General features: G+C 39.5%; 1 protein-coding gene across 1 annotated transcript in view; it reads left to right on the forward strand.

The window, feature by feature from the left end:
- The window catches only part of map2k2a (mitogen-activated protein kinase kinase 2a), a 43,928-nt gene extending 37,654 nt beyond the window's left edge, over positions 1-6,274 (forward strand). The window contains exons 7-11 of the mRNA XM_028816449.2: positions 156-369; positions 3,955-4,019; positions 4,099-4,160; positions 4,247-4,292; positions 4,447-6,274. Of these exons, the coding sequence (XP_028672282.1) occupies positions 156-369; positions 3,955-4,019; positions 4,099-4,160; positions 4,247-4,292; positions 4,447-4,557 (498 nt within the window). The 3' untranslated portion in view covers positions 4,558-6,274. The remainder of the gene's footprint in view (positions 1-155; positions 370-3,954; positions 4,020-4,098; positions 4,161-4,246; positions 4,293-4,446) is intronic.
- The last annotated feature ends 9,405 nt before the right edge of the window (positions 6,275-15,679 follow it).

Below are 15,679 nucleotides of genomic sequence, written 5' to 3' on the forward strand. Positions count from 1 at the left end.
TTGCTCATGTGTAAATGCCCAACAGTATTCTAAGATAGTGAGCTTGGCATAACAGATTTTTGTTTAAGGATGGAAGTTAAACTGGTGATGGAATTTTCAAAGTTCATTCCATCCAATCTTATTTGTCTTGTTTTCTTACTCTCTCTCCTATGTAGCCAGAGCGCTTGCAGGGCACCCACTATTCCGTTCAGTCTGATGTCTGGAGTATGGGCTTGTCATTGGTGGAACTTGCCATTGGTCGCTACCCAATCCCTCCTCCTGATGCCAAGGAGCTAGAAAGTATTTTTGGTCGGCCTGTAGTTGATGGTGCAGAGGGCGAGATGCATAGCACTTCACCTCGACCCAGACCTCCAGGGAGACCAGTGAGTGGTAAGTGAAGCTGCTGAATCCAGTTGGAATTGCTACATTGCCCTTATTAATTTCTTCTATTTTTGCTTATTCATAGCATTTAATTGTTTCTGATTGCCAAACAAATTTGGTACAGAAATGTATGATTTTATGGGGCCAAAATTTATTCACAGCGATGCTAAAGATTGATCTCCTGTTACCAGAAGCGTTTGATTGCAGCTGTTACTACTAAATGTGGCACAACCAAGTACAAGTGAAACCCCTTTATAGTGAACACCGAAGTAACGAAATTGTCAGTATAACATGAACTTTTTGTGGGCTCGGACTAGGGATGGGAATTGATAAGATTTTCACGATTCCGATTCCATTTTTGATTCTGTTTAACAATTCGATTCTTTATCGATTCTCCTATCGATTCTTATTTTTAAAAAAGGAGAACACACAGGTCTCTTAGCTTAGAACTTTGTTTTATATCTTATCTTTGAACAAGATAACCTTACAAACCCAACAGTGAGATCTTAAGAGATCCACAGTCTATGGCTCCTCGATGGGGTGCCACGGGGTCCCCAGAAAAAAATGTGTAAATGTAAAATAATAATAAAATAAATATTCTTCTGTAGCAATAACAAAGTATAACATAAATTATTCTGTGGCAATTACACAAGAATGTCCAGTAACATTTACACTCTCCTTTTTAAAAGTATATATGAGCTGAGCACTCAAAAATAAAACTACATCAGCCAGCAACAAATACAATCAACTCAAGTCCAATGGAACTGTGCAATTCTGCAACCATCAACTATTTTGACAGCTACATCTATGTTGGCCGCACTATCAACAGTGGCTGCCACAACCTTGTCTTTGATACCATACTCCTCCAAGATTTCATCAATCTCCTCCGCTACAGCTGTCCCTGTCTGTGCCTGGTACACTGGTTTGGTTTTGAGGACTTTTTCTTGAGCCTGGCCATTCCTGACATAATGCAGCGTTACTGTGAGGTAATGATCTTGACTAAAACTTGTCCATCCATCTGCAGTGACGGCTGCCTTCAACACATGTTTCAGCTCAGAAATGGAAACGGATGAAACATCTGGTAAGAGGAGAACATGCAACTTTGACATTCCCTGACTTAGCCTACAATTAAACACACCCCGAAAATCGGGGGCATCTACTGTGGCAAATGGGTGCAAGCCTTTTACCACAAACTTAGTCACTGCTCAGTGACATTCGTCTATCCTGGCCTGTGTCATTTTACTTTTCCCCGCCTCTGTGAAAGGAGAAGCTACCGGTAGACTGCAGCGAGAACTGCCAGCATCTGAGACAGCCAGACTCTGTCTGTCTCTCTCGTCATGGTCATCTAAATGCAATGCACAGTAATAGCAGGTTTTGCAGTAAGGCAAATCGCGCTAACATAATATGCAATGTTAGTTGATTAGTTACCTGCCGTATTAACGGGAGAGGACGTGCAAACGTTACCGCTGCTGCTGGGTTGAGATTCACTAGTCCGGAGCGGATCAAAAACACGACATTCATTTAAGGTTATCACGTGTTTTGTGAGCAAATGCTTTTGCATATTCGTAGTGTTTCCTCCCTTTGATGAAATGTCTACTTTGCAAGTATTGCAAGTTGCCCTGTTGTCATCCTTTCTCGTGAAGTTTAACCAAACTTTTGAGCATTTGTGCCGCTTAGGCGCCCCATGTTTCCTGCTGGGTAAATGACGCTACGCAACGTGGTGACGTCATTCGAGGCGACTGGAATCGATAGGGGAATCGTTTGCAAAAATGGCAAACAATTCCAAGGAATTGAAACAGTGGGAACCGGTTCTCAACAAGAACCGGTTTTCGATTCCCATCCCTAGCTCGGACAAACATTCATACAACATCATGTTAAACAAATTTAATTTTGACAAAATATAAACTCCAGTATAACAAATTTTTTGGGGGACAAAAATTGCCACAGAAAATAAAAATGCAATGCAAAAAATACTTCATGCTGCACCTGCACTTTCCACGCTTAATCTCAGGAGCCCTGCAACGTTCATAGAACATCATGTTAAACAAGCTTTGTTTTAACAAAATGTACATTTCAGTATAACAAACGTGTCTTGGTCCAAAAATTGCCACCGACAATAATAATGCGATGCAAAAAAAAATACTTAAGGCTGCACCTACACTTTCCAAGCCTACTCTCGGGAACCCTGCAACAACCTGTCACAAAGAAACAGCTCCAAATTTTCCGGTCTTGGAGAGAATATAGGTGCAACATCATACACATAGCCGAATGCATACTTGGCATCCACATGGGTAGTTGTGTAGTGTGTGGATACTTTTTCACCGAAGTTCTCCTTTTTTTTTTTTTTTTTTTGAGATGAACAAAACATCATCTCATTTTTTGAGATGAACTAAATCATGTCAATTTAGCCTAAAAAAATTAACAGTCCAGGAAAAGGTGATTCTGGAATAAAGAAAAATGATGTGGTGAAAGCATTCTGAATCTCGCCTTCAATACTGTCAATAGTTTTAAAGCATCAAAAAAAATATATATAGAAGACAAAGTTAAAGATCTGCGTTGGGAGCTGAACAACAAAAAAAATAGAGGTGCGTTTGTATTTCTATTAAAAAAAGTTACCTTTAACTTCTCGTTTTCATTCTGTGTTCATACATGTATTTCTATTAAAGTTTCATCCAATGTGTCATTTTCATTCTTTATTTTCGCACCTGCATTTCTGGGTTTTTTGCCATTTAAGAAGCGCTGCTTTTTTATACAGGTATTGTGCAAGTTTGGGTTACAGATTTGCAGAAGACACAGAAAGGTGAGTCCAGGTTTCTAAGGAAAATATAGGCATTTTATTACTGTATACAGAAGGCAGATACAGTCTCAACACTTCATTCAAAATAGGAGCTGTTAGGAGCCGCGACACAAGCAAGCATCCTGCTTTAGCTCCCACCTTCAGATTAGAAGAACACCAGCGGCTCGGAATCATCACTGTGGGAGATGCGGAGAGAGAGAGTGAGAGAGAGATCAGGAGAGTGTGAGCAAGAGCAGATCGAAGCCCGGTGTTGAATGCTCTAAACATTGTGTTACAAGCACGTCAAGCAGCAAGACTGATTCTGCGGAGGACAACAAATTACTTTGTCCTAGGTTTACTGTTTACGGTTTACCTTGTGCCACCGCCGTTAGAGATGGCAAATCGCAGCCGACCCCGGTCACAATTATGTATGTATTTTCCCCATATTTGTTATACTGACATTTCCGTTATAACCAAATATTTTTATGGTCCCGTGAGTTTAGTTATAACAGGATTCCACCTGCATTAAGTTTACAGGGGCAATTACTTTTTTCATGGTTGATACAGCTGTTTGTGAACTTTTTTTCCTTCATTAAATCACATGATCAATTTAAAACTCTCCATTGTGTTTATTCAGATTGTCTTTTGTATTATACTAAATTTGTTTGGAGATGAGAAACATAAAAATAAGAAAAATAACATAAGAATAAGCAAAAATAAAGGAAATCAGGAAAGAGGCACGTACTTTTTCACTACATTGTAAATAGTATCTGGTAACTAGAAGTTAAACATAACATATCTTCTGATTGTTCCTCTAGGACATGGTATTGATAGCAGGCCAGCAATGGCCATCTTTGAACTCCTGGATTACATTGTAAATGAGGTTAGTGGCTTGAGAGAGTGTGAGGAGTTTTAGCCGTATTTTATTAGTTCTGTGCTAACTTTCACTTTTTTTTTTAAAGCCTCCTCCCAAGCTTCCTAGCGGTGTGTTCACACCTGAATTTCAGGAGTTTGTTACGAAATGGTGAGAATGCTTTAGCTGTAACTCAGGTCCTCAGTGCTGGTAATTCAGCATGCTGATTACTCTTTCACTTGTCTGCTCTTTTTCAGCCTCATGAAAAATCCTACAGACAGAGCAGACCTGAAGATGCTGATGGTGAGTTTGGAAATATTTGTGGTCAATATCTGTGACTTTTATCACAAAACTTGCATGTCAGCAGACTTTATTAGGAGGGCTGGCCTCGGGGACTACCCTGAGCACATCCAAGTGTGAGAGGACTTAGCCTAACCTGGTTTTGCTCTTTTTGCAGGCACATGCGTTCATCAAACGTTCTGAGGTGGAGGAGGTGGATTTTGCGGGCTGGCTGTGCAAGACAATGGGTCTAAACCAACCCAGCACCCCAACTCGCTCTGCTGTCTAGATAACCAGATGCCACCTCCCTGAACGGCTCCTTTGTCTGCCTTGTTGGTTCGTCTCTGCCTGTCTTGTTTCCAGGCTCAATCACTCATCGTAAAGCTCTTATCCAAATCTAGCCCCCAACCCTCCATCTGCCTCCCTTGGGCAGCAAATGCTATAGGGCCACAGCCTGATATAACCACTTTCTGCATGATGGCTAAGTCTTGCCCACTGCTATTTTTCTTCCTCTCATTTTGCTCTATTTTGGGGAACTGGCTAAACTGGGTACTACCACATACCCCTCTCTGTGGAGTACCACCAGCATCCCCATCACCTAAGCTACGGAGAAATCATGACAACTCATAGCCCATGGATAATCTAGTTTGAAAGCAGGCATGCAGGCAAATCATGGTTACTCATGGGCAGATTTCTGATTGCCAAGTCTGTGCAGGGTTTCTAGGCTTATGGGTGGCTGTTACGCATCATCTGCCTTTAAGAGCAGGGCCATGTTTCAGTGGTCCAGCAGTATAGAAACAAAAACTTTCCTGCAGAGCATGGCAGCCCTCTAATTTCCTTTTGTAGAAGTAGGAAATATCATTTTGCTGTGATCAAGAGACAAAACTTGACCCTTCTTACATTTTGCTTTACTAGCCATTGCCCTAGTATGTGCTGCTGACATCCCTCAAGGCTCTATATTGCAAGAGTCACAATCATTAAAAGAATAATAAGGAATTTTATGTTGAGGGGTTTGTGATGCCACCATCTATCTGAGTTCCAGTTGCTTTAATTAAGGCAAGGCCTACTCTCTCCCCCCCCCCAAAAAAAATGCTGACCATCATCTATATGTGATCACATGATCCTTGGGTAATTGTAGAGATGCTTCCTGTTTCTTTTCATAGGGTGGACTTTACCTTGTTTAGGACAAGTCTAAAGACCAGCATACAGCTGGGGAAGATAGACAGTGGATCATTTTAACATGCATTTTCGCCCTGTCATGTGACTGGAGAGGGGAGGGTTGTTTTGGCAGTCATCGTGTCAAAGTCTGTAGCCACACTTCAACCACAGAATTTAGAAAGGAGAAAGCATAACCATCCAAAATGTAGTACATCAGTACAGTGGTCAGCTTTCCCACACCCCTCAGTCTGGCCTTTGGAGCAACAAAAAAGTGGCTTCGGCAAAGCGAGGCTACTGTAGGCCCTCTTGCCTTGTGTTTGGTTTTTGTGGTGGGAGGGGTTAGGGGTTTTTTTTATTATTATTATTATTATTATTTTGTATTTGGCTGCTTTATCAGATCATGAAATCATGAAGTTGCTTTCAGAGTTATGTCGGTTCTTTTATTTATATGAAAGGGGCGGGAGGGGGCACTAGGTAATTGTGTACTGAATGTATAATTTAAAGTGTTGATAAAAAAAAAAAAGTTGAAAATAATAAATAAATAAATGAAAAGCTGGTGGTTGATTCTTTGTATTGTTTAAGGATATGCTATGTGCTGCTCAAAATCTGGCGACACCGTGACAGTTTTTAGGGTTTTAAATTTCTTTTTCCATGACACTTTCTAGTGGGGTTGTTTTTTTTTTTGTTGTTTTTTTTTTAAATGTGGGTCTTTTTTATGGTTTTGCTGTGCTTTGATTGCAGATAACGGTTAAAAGAATATTGTTTGTACCCAACATTGTGTTAATGCAAAAGTATTTTTTTTTTATCTTACTGTTAATAAATGGCACTTTAAATGGTGAAGAGGCCCAGGCCAACTGTGTGCCTGTGTGTTTACTTTTTCTCCTGGTTTTCTTTTTTTAATAATAGCCAGAGGGGTAATTTTCCTTTTACTGACTCTTTGTACAGTAGCTTAATGTGTGTTGTATAATTCATTGATAAAAGTATCAAAACAGCATTTTTGACAACAAGATAGATTCATCTTTGTGGACAAAATAAATTAGAAATATATTAGAGAAAGTTGTCCTCAACTAGGTCCTCTATGAGTCGGAAATCAGACAAGGAAGAAGCTTGTTCATGTGTTTTTAATTTTTCTTCATGAAAAGGGGAGCACCCTGTTAAAGTAGTACCCTGAGCAGAGATGTCAAAAGAATGATCGCAAACCAAAGACAGAGACTCGTACTTTCTGATAACTAAATTTCACGCCATTTACTCTTATTGATCCTAATGCTTGCATGCCACCTGACATTTACTCTGATTGGTTTATTAGCTTACACACCCAAATAAAAGCTGTATTCTACTACATTGTTCTTCTCAGTGTCTCTTAAGTTCAGCTCTAATCCTTTTATGGAAGGCTGTGTATGTGACAACTGTCAAGTCTTACTAGGTACATGAAAGAACATGACATCAGTCAACCACCACCTGAAATGCTCTCTTTTTAGTTGTCTCTTCATATTGTTTCTAAGATAAATGTGAAGCATACCAAAATATGATGCATGCAATAATTATAGTACCCGTAAATAACTACATTACCTCTTGATCAGATGTTGTGATGAAAGATTTTGCATATAACTTGATAAATATTTGTGTGTCTTTATTTGTAATTTAGGCAAAGCAATGTAATTTAGTGTTACATTAGTGAGAAGCATTCATGTTTACCCTCTCCCCCCCCCCCCCTTTAGGAATGGGTCTCTTTGAATTTTGTGACAGAGTTGGGGGAGGAAGTGCCTTAAACCAGTTTGACAAGTTTTTCTCTGCTAAAGTCTTTCAACCTCTGCAAGAAAGCCAGGCTGCCTAACTGCCAAGCTTTACCTTAACATATGGTCATGGGGGGTGGCAGGTGTTAAGATGTTATATTCCTCCATTGGTCTAAAGTATGGCTGTTTGGAATGGCTTGTATCAGAAGCCTTTAAGTACTGCAATGTCCTATTGGCTCTAGGGGTTGAACAGAGAATCTATAAATCTGCTTGCTTTACCTCACACTCTCTCTCTCTTACAAACATCTGATGAAGGAGCATCTCTCTCTTACCAAACTGATGAACTGAAAGGACAACACAATGGAGAGCACAGCTCGGCAGCCATATTGAACAGGCATGCGGCGAGGTGACCACAAATGATGCCTTAACTAAAGACATTTTAAGTAACAAACAAGTCTGTGTGCCGCCTGAGACTACACATCACCATTTAACAGGTTGTATGGTTGCCAATATTCAAATGTACTTTGCATATTGTTATTATTTATGAATATTACCAATAATACATTGTTTAAATTGTAATTTAACTCCTGCTTGTCTTTTACTATACCTAATTGCCTGAGGTTGTAGATATAGAAGGAAAGGTGGGGAGAAGTTATATACTATAATACCTTATAAACAGTGGAAAGTCTGAGATTTGAGGCGTGACAGAGGCTACATTCTTAATAATCCAAAGGGGAAAGTAGAGCAATATATTACTCTACCAAGATAAAACATCACCTTTATTCTTTGATACTCCCCCCTTTGAGACTTTTTAAAGTCCCACCATAACTTAAAGTTGACCTAGTGTTTCTACTTGAACTATTTCTAATTGTATCAATTATGTGTGTGGTATTGGTGTTGTATGTTTTCCTTTATAAATCTCAGAATTGTGTCCCATAGCTCCTAAGTATGATAATAAATTGTTGCCAACAACTATTTGATCAACTTTATATTTTTCTGTGTTTAAAGTAACTATTTTATTTTATTCTTATCCAATAAATATGGCCTATGTTAGTTCACAAAAGTTTATTCAGTCCTATAAAAAATGTACTTAGTCGTTTATTTCATTTATGATCAGATCATTTAATAGTACCGTTGGTGGTGACACAGACAGCACAAGTATTTACTTCAGTAACTTCAAAGTTACTATTTTATGTTGCCAATGGCTTGTGTATTGGTGACCAGAGGTAACCACCACGCTCATATCCCCATTACGTTGTCAGTGGTGTGAACATCGATGACCAGAGAGAACGACCATGCTTGCATCCTCATGCTCACATCCACAAAGTCACCCTGTTCTGTATCCAGCTGTTTTCTATACTAGGTTACCAGCTTTCATTTTCTTTAAAAGCAAGTAGTTTTCTTGCTGATAGTAGGTGTCAATAGGAAGATGTCAGCACTGTTTTCATTAATGCAAGTCACAGGTCCATTCCAAGGTCACATTTAAGTTGCAAGGGTTGAATCCAAACTTCTGTCACCAGCTGGGATCTTTGGTTTGTATTTGGGCTTTTCAATTCACAAAACTGCACACTCAGCAACTCTTTGCACATGACACTCCATCTCTATTGTGCCCAATCATTATTTTATTTGGTTATTTTGTATTCTTGGGCTCAAGAAGCCATAATAAGATTTATTTGTCTTGTATTGCAATCAAAATGTTAGTTTAAACTTCAGGGGGTCCTCGGATTATGACACAGTTCCGTTCCTACAATAGTGATGTAACCCGAATTTTGGTGTAAGTCAAAACGCACCCTAGCCTAAGTCACTTACCTATCCTAACACATTTGCAAAATCATAATCTAGAACAGGGGTGTCGAACTCCGGGCCTGGAGGGCCGCAGTGGCTGCAGGTTTTCATTTTGACCCTTTTCCTAATCAATGACCACTTTTCACTAATTAACTTCTTTTCCCTTCATTTCAGTGGCCCTGATTTTAAAGATTCAGTCCCCTGAATTTATTCCTTTCTTCATTAAATAGCAGCCGAAATGAAATGTGAAACGAGCTAACAGATGACCAGTAAACCAGTTTCACTCCAACCGATCTCTTAATGAGAAACTGATTCTTGCTGTTAATTAAGCCCCTTATTTAATTGAATGGCTTGTTGCTGCTCTCTTTCTGCCACAGCAGACATTTCCAAAACTGTTGATTTTTCAGTTTTTTCTAAGAACACCGTCAAAATGTTTTGATGACCTGAGCAATCAACCTTACCAAGACCATCACCTTTCTTTATTTTTAGATAATGTGTGATGGGCACAGGTAAGATGGTCATGTGGCAGCTTGTTTTGTGTCTCATTACTGTTTGGCTGCTAATTAAGGAAAAATAAACAACTAAGGGGCATGAGTCCAGTTAATTAGCAGCAAAAACTGGTCACTAATGAAGAAGATGGTTAGAATGAAAACTTGCAGCCACTGCGGCCCTCCAGGACTAGAGTTCGACACCCGTGATCTAGAACATAAAAACACAACTAAGCCACAGAAAAAGGAAAAGGACATAAATATACTGTACTGTAGTAACAAAAAATGAGTGTAAAGAAATTCCTTACCTTTATTCCTTCTGATCTTTTTACAATGTCTAATTTCACTTCCATCGTGATGTCTTTCCTCTTCGAAGCACTGCCATCTGAAGACTTTGACTTTCATTTAGGAGCCATGATAAGGGCCAAAGAATTCGCCAAACAAAGCTACACAAACGGAGCACTTCCTCCTCACGCAAACCAAACTAGTTTGCCAACTCCCTCACTCATATGCCATGTTACTGCGTATTCTTCTGCTGCGAGCAACCAAACTAGTTCGCCCACGTAGTCTAAGTATGATGCTAATGGCTTAAGCCGAAACACTCAAGTCTCAATTGTTTAAGTTTTTATGTAAGTGAGTGTTGTTAACTCGAAACGTCGTATGTCGAGACGTTGTAACCCAAGGACCCCTTGTATATCTCCATCTAGAGTAATGGATTTAAGACATTTTTGGCCCGAGTGTCCCAGTTCCCAAAACACTTTTTATATACCATCAACATAAAATTCTATCCCCCATAACCATTATGTAATAATTAACCATCTTTGAATTATATGTATTATCCACATTAATTATTTAGACACCTAAATCATTCATTACAATTCTCCCCATAAAACATTACATTATATATACTAAATATGATGCTTGGACATAGATTAAATTTTAGCATATATATTCAAATGTATGACTCGCATGTTCTCGTAATAATTAACTTCTACATTCAACTTTCTCATCCAGACCCTCTACTATAATCTATAACCAATAAAACTTAAGTTGAACTCACTTTTACTGGTAAGGTTTTAAGCGCTATCTTATAAACTACAAGGGGTGGTTAGTGGGCATGGAGGCTGTCCGAATTACATACAAATATTAAACCTTAAAGTTAACAGTTGTCTTCTCACACTAAGTATCAATGGGCCTATGCAATGAGGTCATTCTAAAAATATTCACACACATTGCATTTACCATGTTAGGTTAATCACATTTTGTAAACTATTCAATCATCCCAATTGTTGTACAGATTAAATACTAAACAATTTAAATTCAGAATAATCATTCATTATTTCTATTAAAAAACAATAGTTACAAATACAGAGGAACCTCGGGTCACGACCGTAATTTGTTCCAAAACTATTGGTCGCAACCCGATTTGGTCGTGACCCGAAGTAATTTCCCCCATAGGATTGTATATAAATACAATTAATCCGTTCCGGACCGTACGAGCTGTATGTAAATATATATTTTTTTAAAGATTTTTAAGCACAAAAATAGTTAATTATACCATAGAATGCACAATGTAATAGTAAACTAAATGTTTACTTACTTCTGTAATGTTTACTTCTTCTCACTCTCTCTCTCTCTCACTCTCTCACTCGCTCTCTTTCGCTGCACAGGGAATGCACAGGGAGAGACTGAACACGCGCAGAAATCATTGGTGCGTACGAACCGGAAGGGAAACTGGCTTGTTCGTCACCCAAGTGTGTGGTCGTGAACAGATGCAAAAGTTTGCCAAACGTTTTGGTTGTACGTGGTCCGAGACATTCGTGACCCGAGGTTCCACTGTACTCAGTAAGTATATGTTGCTCGTAAAAAGAGTTAAATTGCCTCAATGTGCTTGTTGATAGTTCATTTTTCTTCATACAACATACACCAGTCCATGGTTCGAATTCTATTTGAAAAATGTTGCTGCAGAAAGAAAAACATTAGGGTGAGACAAAATTCTTTCTGTCGTGGAGATTTAATATGATAGTTGGAATATCATAACTAAAAAACGGGACATGCTCGGCGAAAACGGTTTTCAGATTTGGAGTCAGCAAGTGAAACCTGTTAAAGTAAAGGTGAAAGACTCCCAGTAGCAAAATGCTTGTTGACCAGTGTTTCAGAATGACTGGGGAGCGAGAGGGTATTGGTCAGTAAAGCAATCATGCGACCAGTCCCATTAATATTACAACTTGATAAGAGCCAAATATCACAACTCCCTTACAGAGAACACAAATACATCCATGGATGTGAAACAAAAAGAAAAGAGAAGGCAGAGTGTTGTGGAGCTTATTAGTTAAAGACCCAAGTTCTATGGAGGAAACGTTTGGAACTTAAGAAATTTGGGGAAGACCTTAACCCCGTATCCTTACTTTCAGAGGACTTGAACTCTTCCTGAGAAGCCATTAACACCTCTTCTTATTCCCAGACTTGAACTGGAATCTGGGCAGGCACTCTTGCCCCCCTTTTCATAAAGTAATAGATGGTAATATAACACCAACGTCCTCCAGAGAACATCGACATAGCAAGAAGTCAAGGAAGAAATCCACAGGCTGAAATGGTAAATTCCTAATTATTTTTGGAAATGAGTGCAAAATAATCTAAAACAGTTAGGCTCCACATTCCCTTTTTCTAATTACAGAATATTGTTCAAGTATGTGTAGTCTTAGAATCTAAATCATTTACAAAAGAAATTTACATTTTATTATGTCTAGGGCTAACAGGGTAATTCAATTAAAATATTTTACCATTTCCCACATAAAGTCCATCCATCCATTGTCCAACCCGGTGAATCCAAACACAGTGTCACGGGGGTCTGCTGGAGCCAATCCCAGTCAACACGGCAGGAACCAATCCTGGGCAGGGCACCAACCCACCCACACACCAAGCACACACTAGGGCCAATTTAGAATTGTCAATCCACCTAACCTGCATGTCTTTGGACTGTGGGAGGAAACCGGAGCAAACCCACGCAGACATGGGGAGAACATGCAAACTCCACGCAGGGAGGACTTGGGAAGTGAACCCGGGTCTTCTAACTGCAAGGCAGCAGTGCTACCACTGCGCCACCGTGCAGCCCCACATAAAGTCCCTTAAATTATTTCAAAGGTCATTTAAATAAGCAGGAGTTCTCTTGAAATTCATTTATTAACATCTCTTAACATGTTATCTTAAAGCTAAAACAGTTTCTTTATACATATCCTGGTTATGTTCTTCAAGCTATTATTTTACTGCTAATGAAATTAACACATACATTTCTACCTTAGGCTTTAGACTTTTAACAAAGTGTCCGACATGTTTCATGAAAACATCAAATTCTAGGAAATCAAATAAATAAAATAAACCTTCCATCAGCTATGTAGTCTTGCAAACTTTAACATTCTATTCTATTTCATATTTAAAATATACAAATCTCTATTATAAAAAAAAAAAATCTTGCGACGAGACGAGATTTTTTCCTAGGGGATGAGACGTGATCTTTTGAAGAGAGACTTTGACGTCCCACGAGACGGTCAAGTCACGTCATACTTAACATCCTTCAGACGCAAGTCCCGTGATACACATGCAGAGCAGGTTAGAGATAATGGAAGTAGGAAAATTCAAAAGTCTCAAAAAATGAGAGTAAAGATCGCATTAGCGCAAACAAACGGAAAATATTACTCACGGAAATAACGGAACAGTGAAAAGAGATAGCATATTCAGGTACTGTGCAGGCTTTTAAACGTTCGAAGCTCTGCACAAAATGCCGATCACGCGGCATGCAGCAGCAGCAACCAGCAGCTGATCGAGCAAAGAGGAGGTGAAAAAAACACCTGTTAATTGTTCCTATTGTATCACAATTTAAGAGGGGTTTTGGAGGAGCGGCCATGTCTCATTGGGGTGCGCTCAGCCCCCCTCTTCACAACAGCGCCTCCCACTGCTTTAAGCGAACAAATTGCACATCACACGTGAGGGCAGCAGCTGCTCGAGCAAAGAGGAGTTTCCCATTGTATCACCGTTTAAGAGGGGTTTCGGAGGAGCAGCCACAGGCAGGGGGGTAAAGGGGTTGGCGAGCGAAGTGAGCAGGGGGCAAAGCCCTCTACTTACTTACAAATAAGGAGTGGATAGGACAAGAAATCAATATATAACATGAATCAAATGCCTTTTAATTCAAAAATCTATTTGTATTTAAAATACCTTCAGGATGAGTCGCACCATGCTGTTGCATATTGAGAACAGAAGTTCTGTTTCTTTGTCAGTTAAACATTACAATGTTTTAAACTAATAAAATAATTTCATATATAAAATTTAGCTATTCTGTGAGCCCTTTCTTATTTGCAATGGCAATGGACAGGTTGACAGACGAGATTAGACAGGAGTCCCTGTGGACTATGATGTTTGCGGATGACGAGAGTAGGGAGCAGGTTGAGGAGGTCCTGGAGAGGTGAAGATTTGTTCTAGAGAGGAGAGGAATGAAGGTCAGTAGGAACAACAACAGAATACATGTGTGTGAATGAGAAGGAAGTCAGTGGAATGGTGAGGATGCAGGGAGAAGAGTTGGCGAAGATGGATGAGTTTAAATACTTGGGATCAACAGTACAGAGTAATGGAGAGTGTGGAAGAGAGATGAAAAAGAGTGCAGGCAGGATGGAATGGGTGAAGAAAAGTGTCAGGAGTAATTTGTGACAGACGGGTATCAGTAAGAGTGAAAGGGAAGGTCTACAGGATGGTAGTGAGTCCAGTTATGTTATATGGGTTGGAGATGGTGGCACTGACCAGAAAGCAGGAGACAGAGCTGGAGGTGGCAGAATTAAAGATGCTAAGATTTGCATTGGGTGTGACGAGGATGGATAGGATTAGAAATGAGGACATTAGAGGGTCAGCTCAGGTTGGAGGGTTGGGAGACAAAGTCAGAGGGGCAAGATTGCGTTGGTTTGGAAATGTGCAGAGGAGAGATGCTGGGTATATTTGGAGAAGGATGCTAAGGATAGAGCTGATGGGTAAGGGGAAAAGAGGAAGGCCTAAGAGAAGGTTTATGGATGTGGTGAGAGAGGACATGCAGGTGATGGGTGTGACAGAACAAGATGCAGAGGACAGAAAGATGTGGAACAAGATGATCCGCTGTGGCAATGCCTAACGGGAGCAGCCAAAAGAAGAAGGATTTAATGGTCCACAGAATGGTCAAACTATTCCAAATACCATAACTGCTTTAGCGTTGTTACTCTCACTGCACCTTCTTCTTCTCCTTTCAGCTGTTCCCATTAGGTGTTGCCACAGCTGATCATCTTTTTCCATATTAGTCTCACTGCACCACTCGGAGTATTTATATCACTGTATCTGAGTGTGAATCACAGCTCTACAGCAGCTAATCAGAAAGAGAATTATCGGTATACAGTATTAAGCACACGATGCCTCAGCCATGCTGTCTATTTGAATTGCTCTCATACGACAAACACTTCAGAGCCTTTCCTGTATGGACCTCGCAGTTCAGTAACAGTTTCATCCCAAGAACTCTAAACGCACTCAATCAGTCCATCAAGTGCTCCTTGTAGAACTGTTTGTACTTATAAGTAAAATCACCTCACTGTAAACTTGCCATACAGTTATAATATTGCACAACCTGAGCCACTTTATAAAGCGCGTATTTACATATGATGACGATATTATTTTTAAGATGAAATGCAGCAAAATATGTTTATTATATTATACAGATAAAACTTTAGCTTCATTTAAATAATCTATTGTTAATATAGTTTTTTATATTGTTTAAAATAATATTGTTAATAATTAAACATGTGAGGACACGGTGCCACAGTGCTAGCGAGGAGCTGGAGCTCCGTTCACGGTTTGTTCCTGCCTCATGTTGTATTCTTGCTGGTGCTGACGCGACACTGGAAGGATAGATGGATAGAATAATTAAACATGTACTACGAAGATATTTCAATGTTCCTTAAAAGTTTTGAAGAATCGGCGTTCTAAGCTTACAGATGGCTTCACGTCTATTACAGAGCTGATTGTGTGGCGATTGGGTATTTGGAGAAAGAAAAATAAGGACAGGAATTGGGGGTTAGTACGTTTGAAAGAGACAGTACTGCTACAATAAATTATTTCATCAAAGGTCGCACATGGCGCAGCCAGCATCTTGCGTGAGATATGAAGAATCACTGTGCCACCGTGTTCCCATGTTTAATAACATGCTTTAACTCCTATCATCATGAAAATTATATCATGT

The sequence above is a fragment of the Erpetoichthys calabaricus genome, chromosome 12 (genome assembly GCF_900747795.2).
Source record: "Erpetoichthys calabaricus chromosome 12, fErpCal1.3, whole genome shotgun sequence".
Lineage (NCBI taxonomy): Eukaryota > Metazoa > Chordata > Cladistia > Polypteriformes > Polypteridae > Erpetoichthys > Erpetoichthys calabaricus.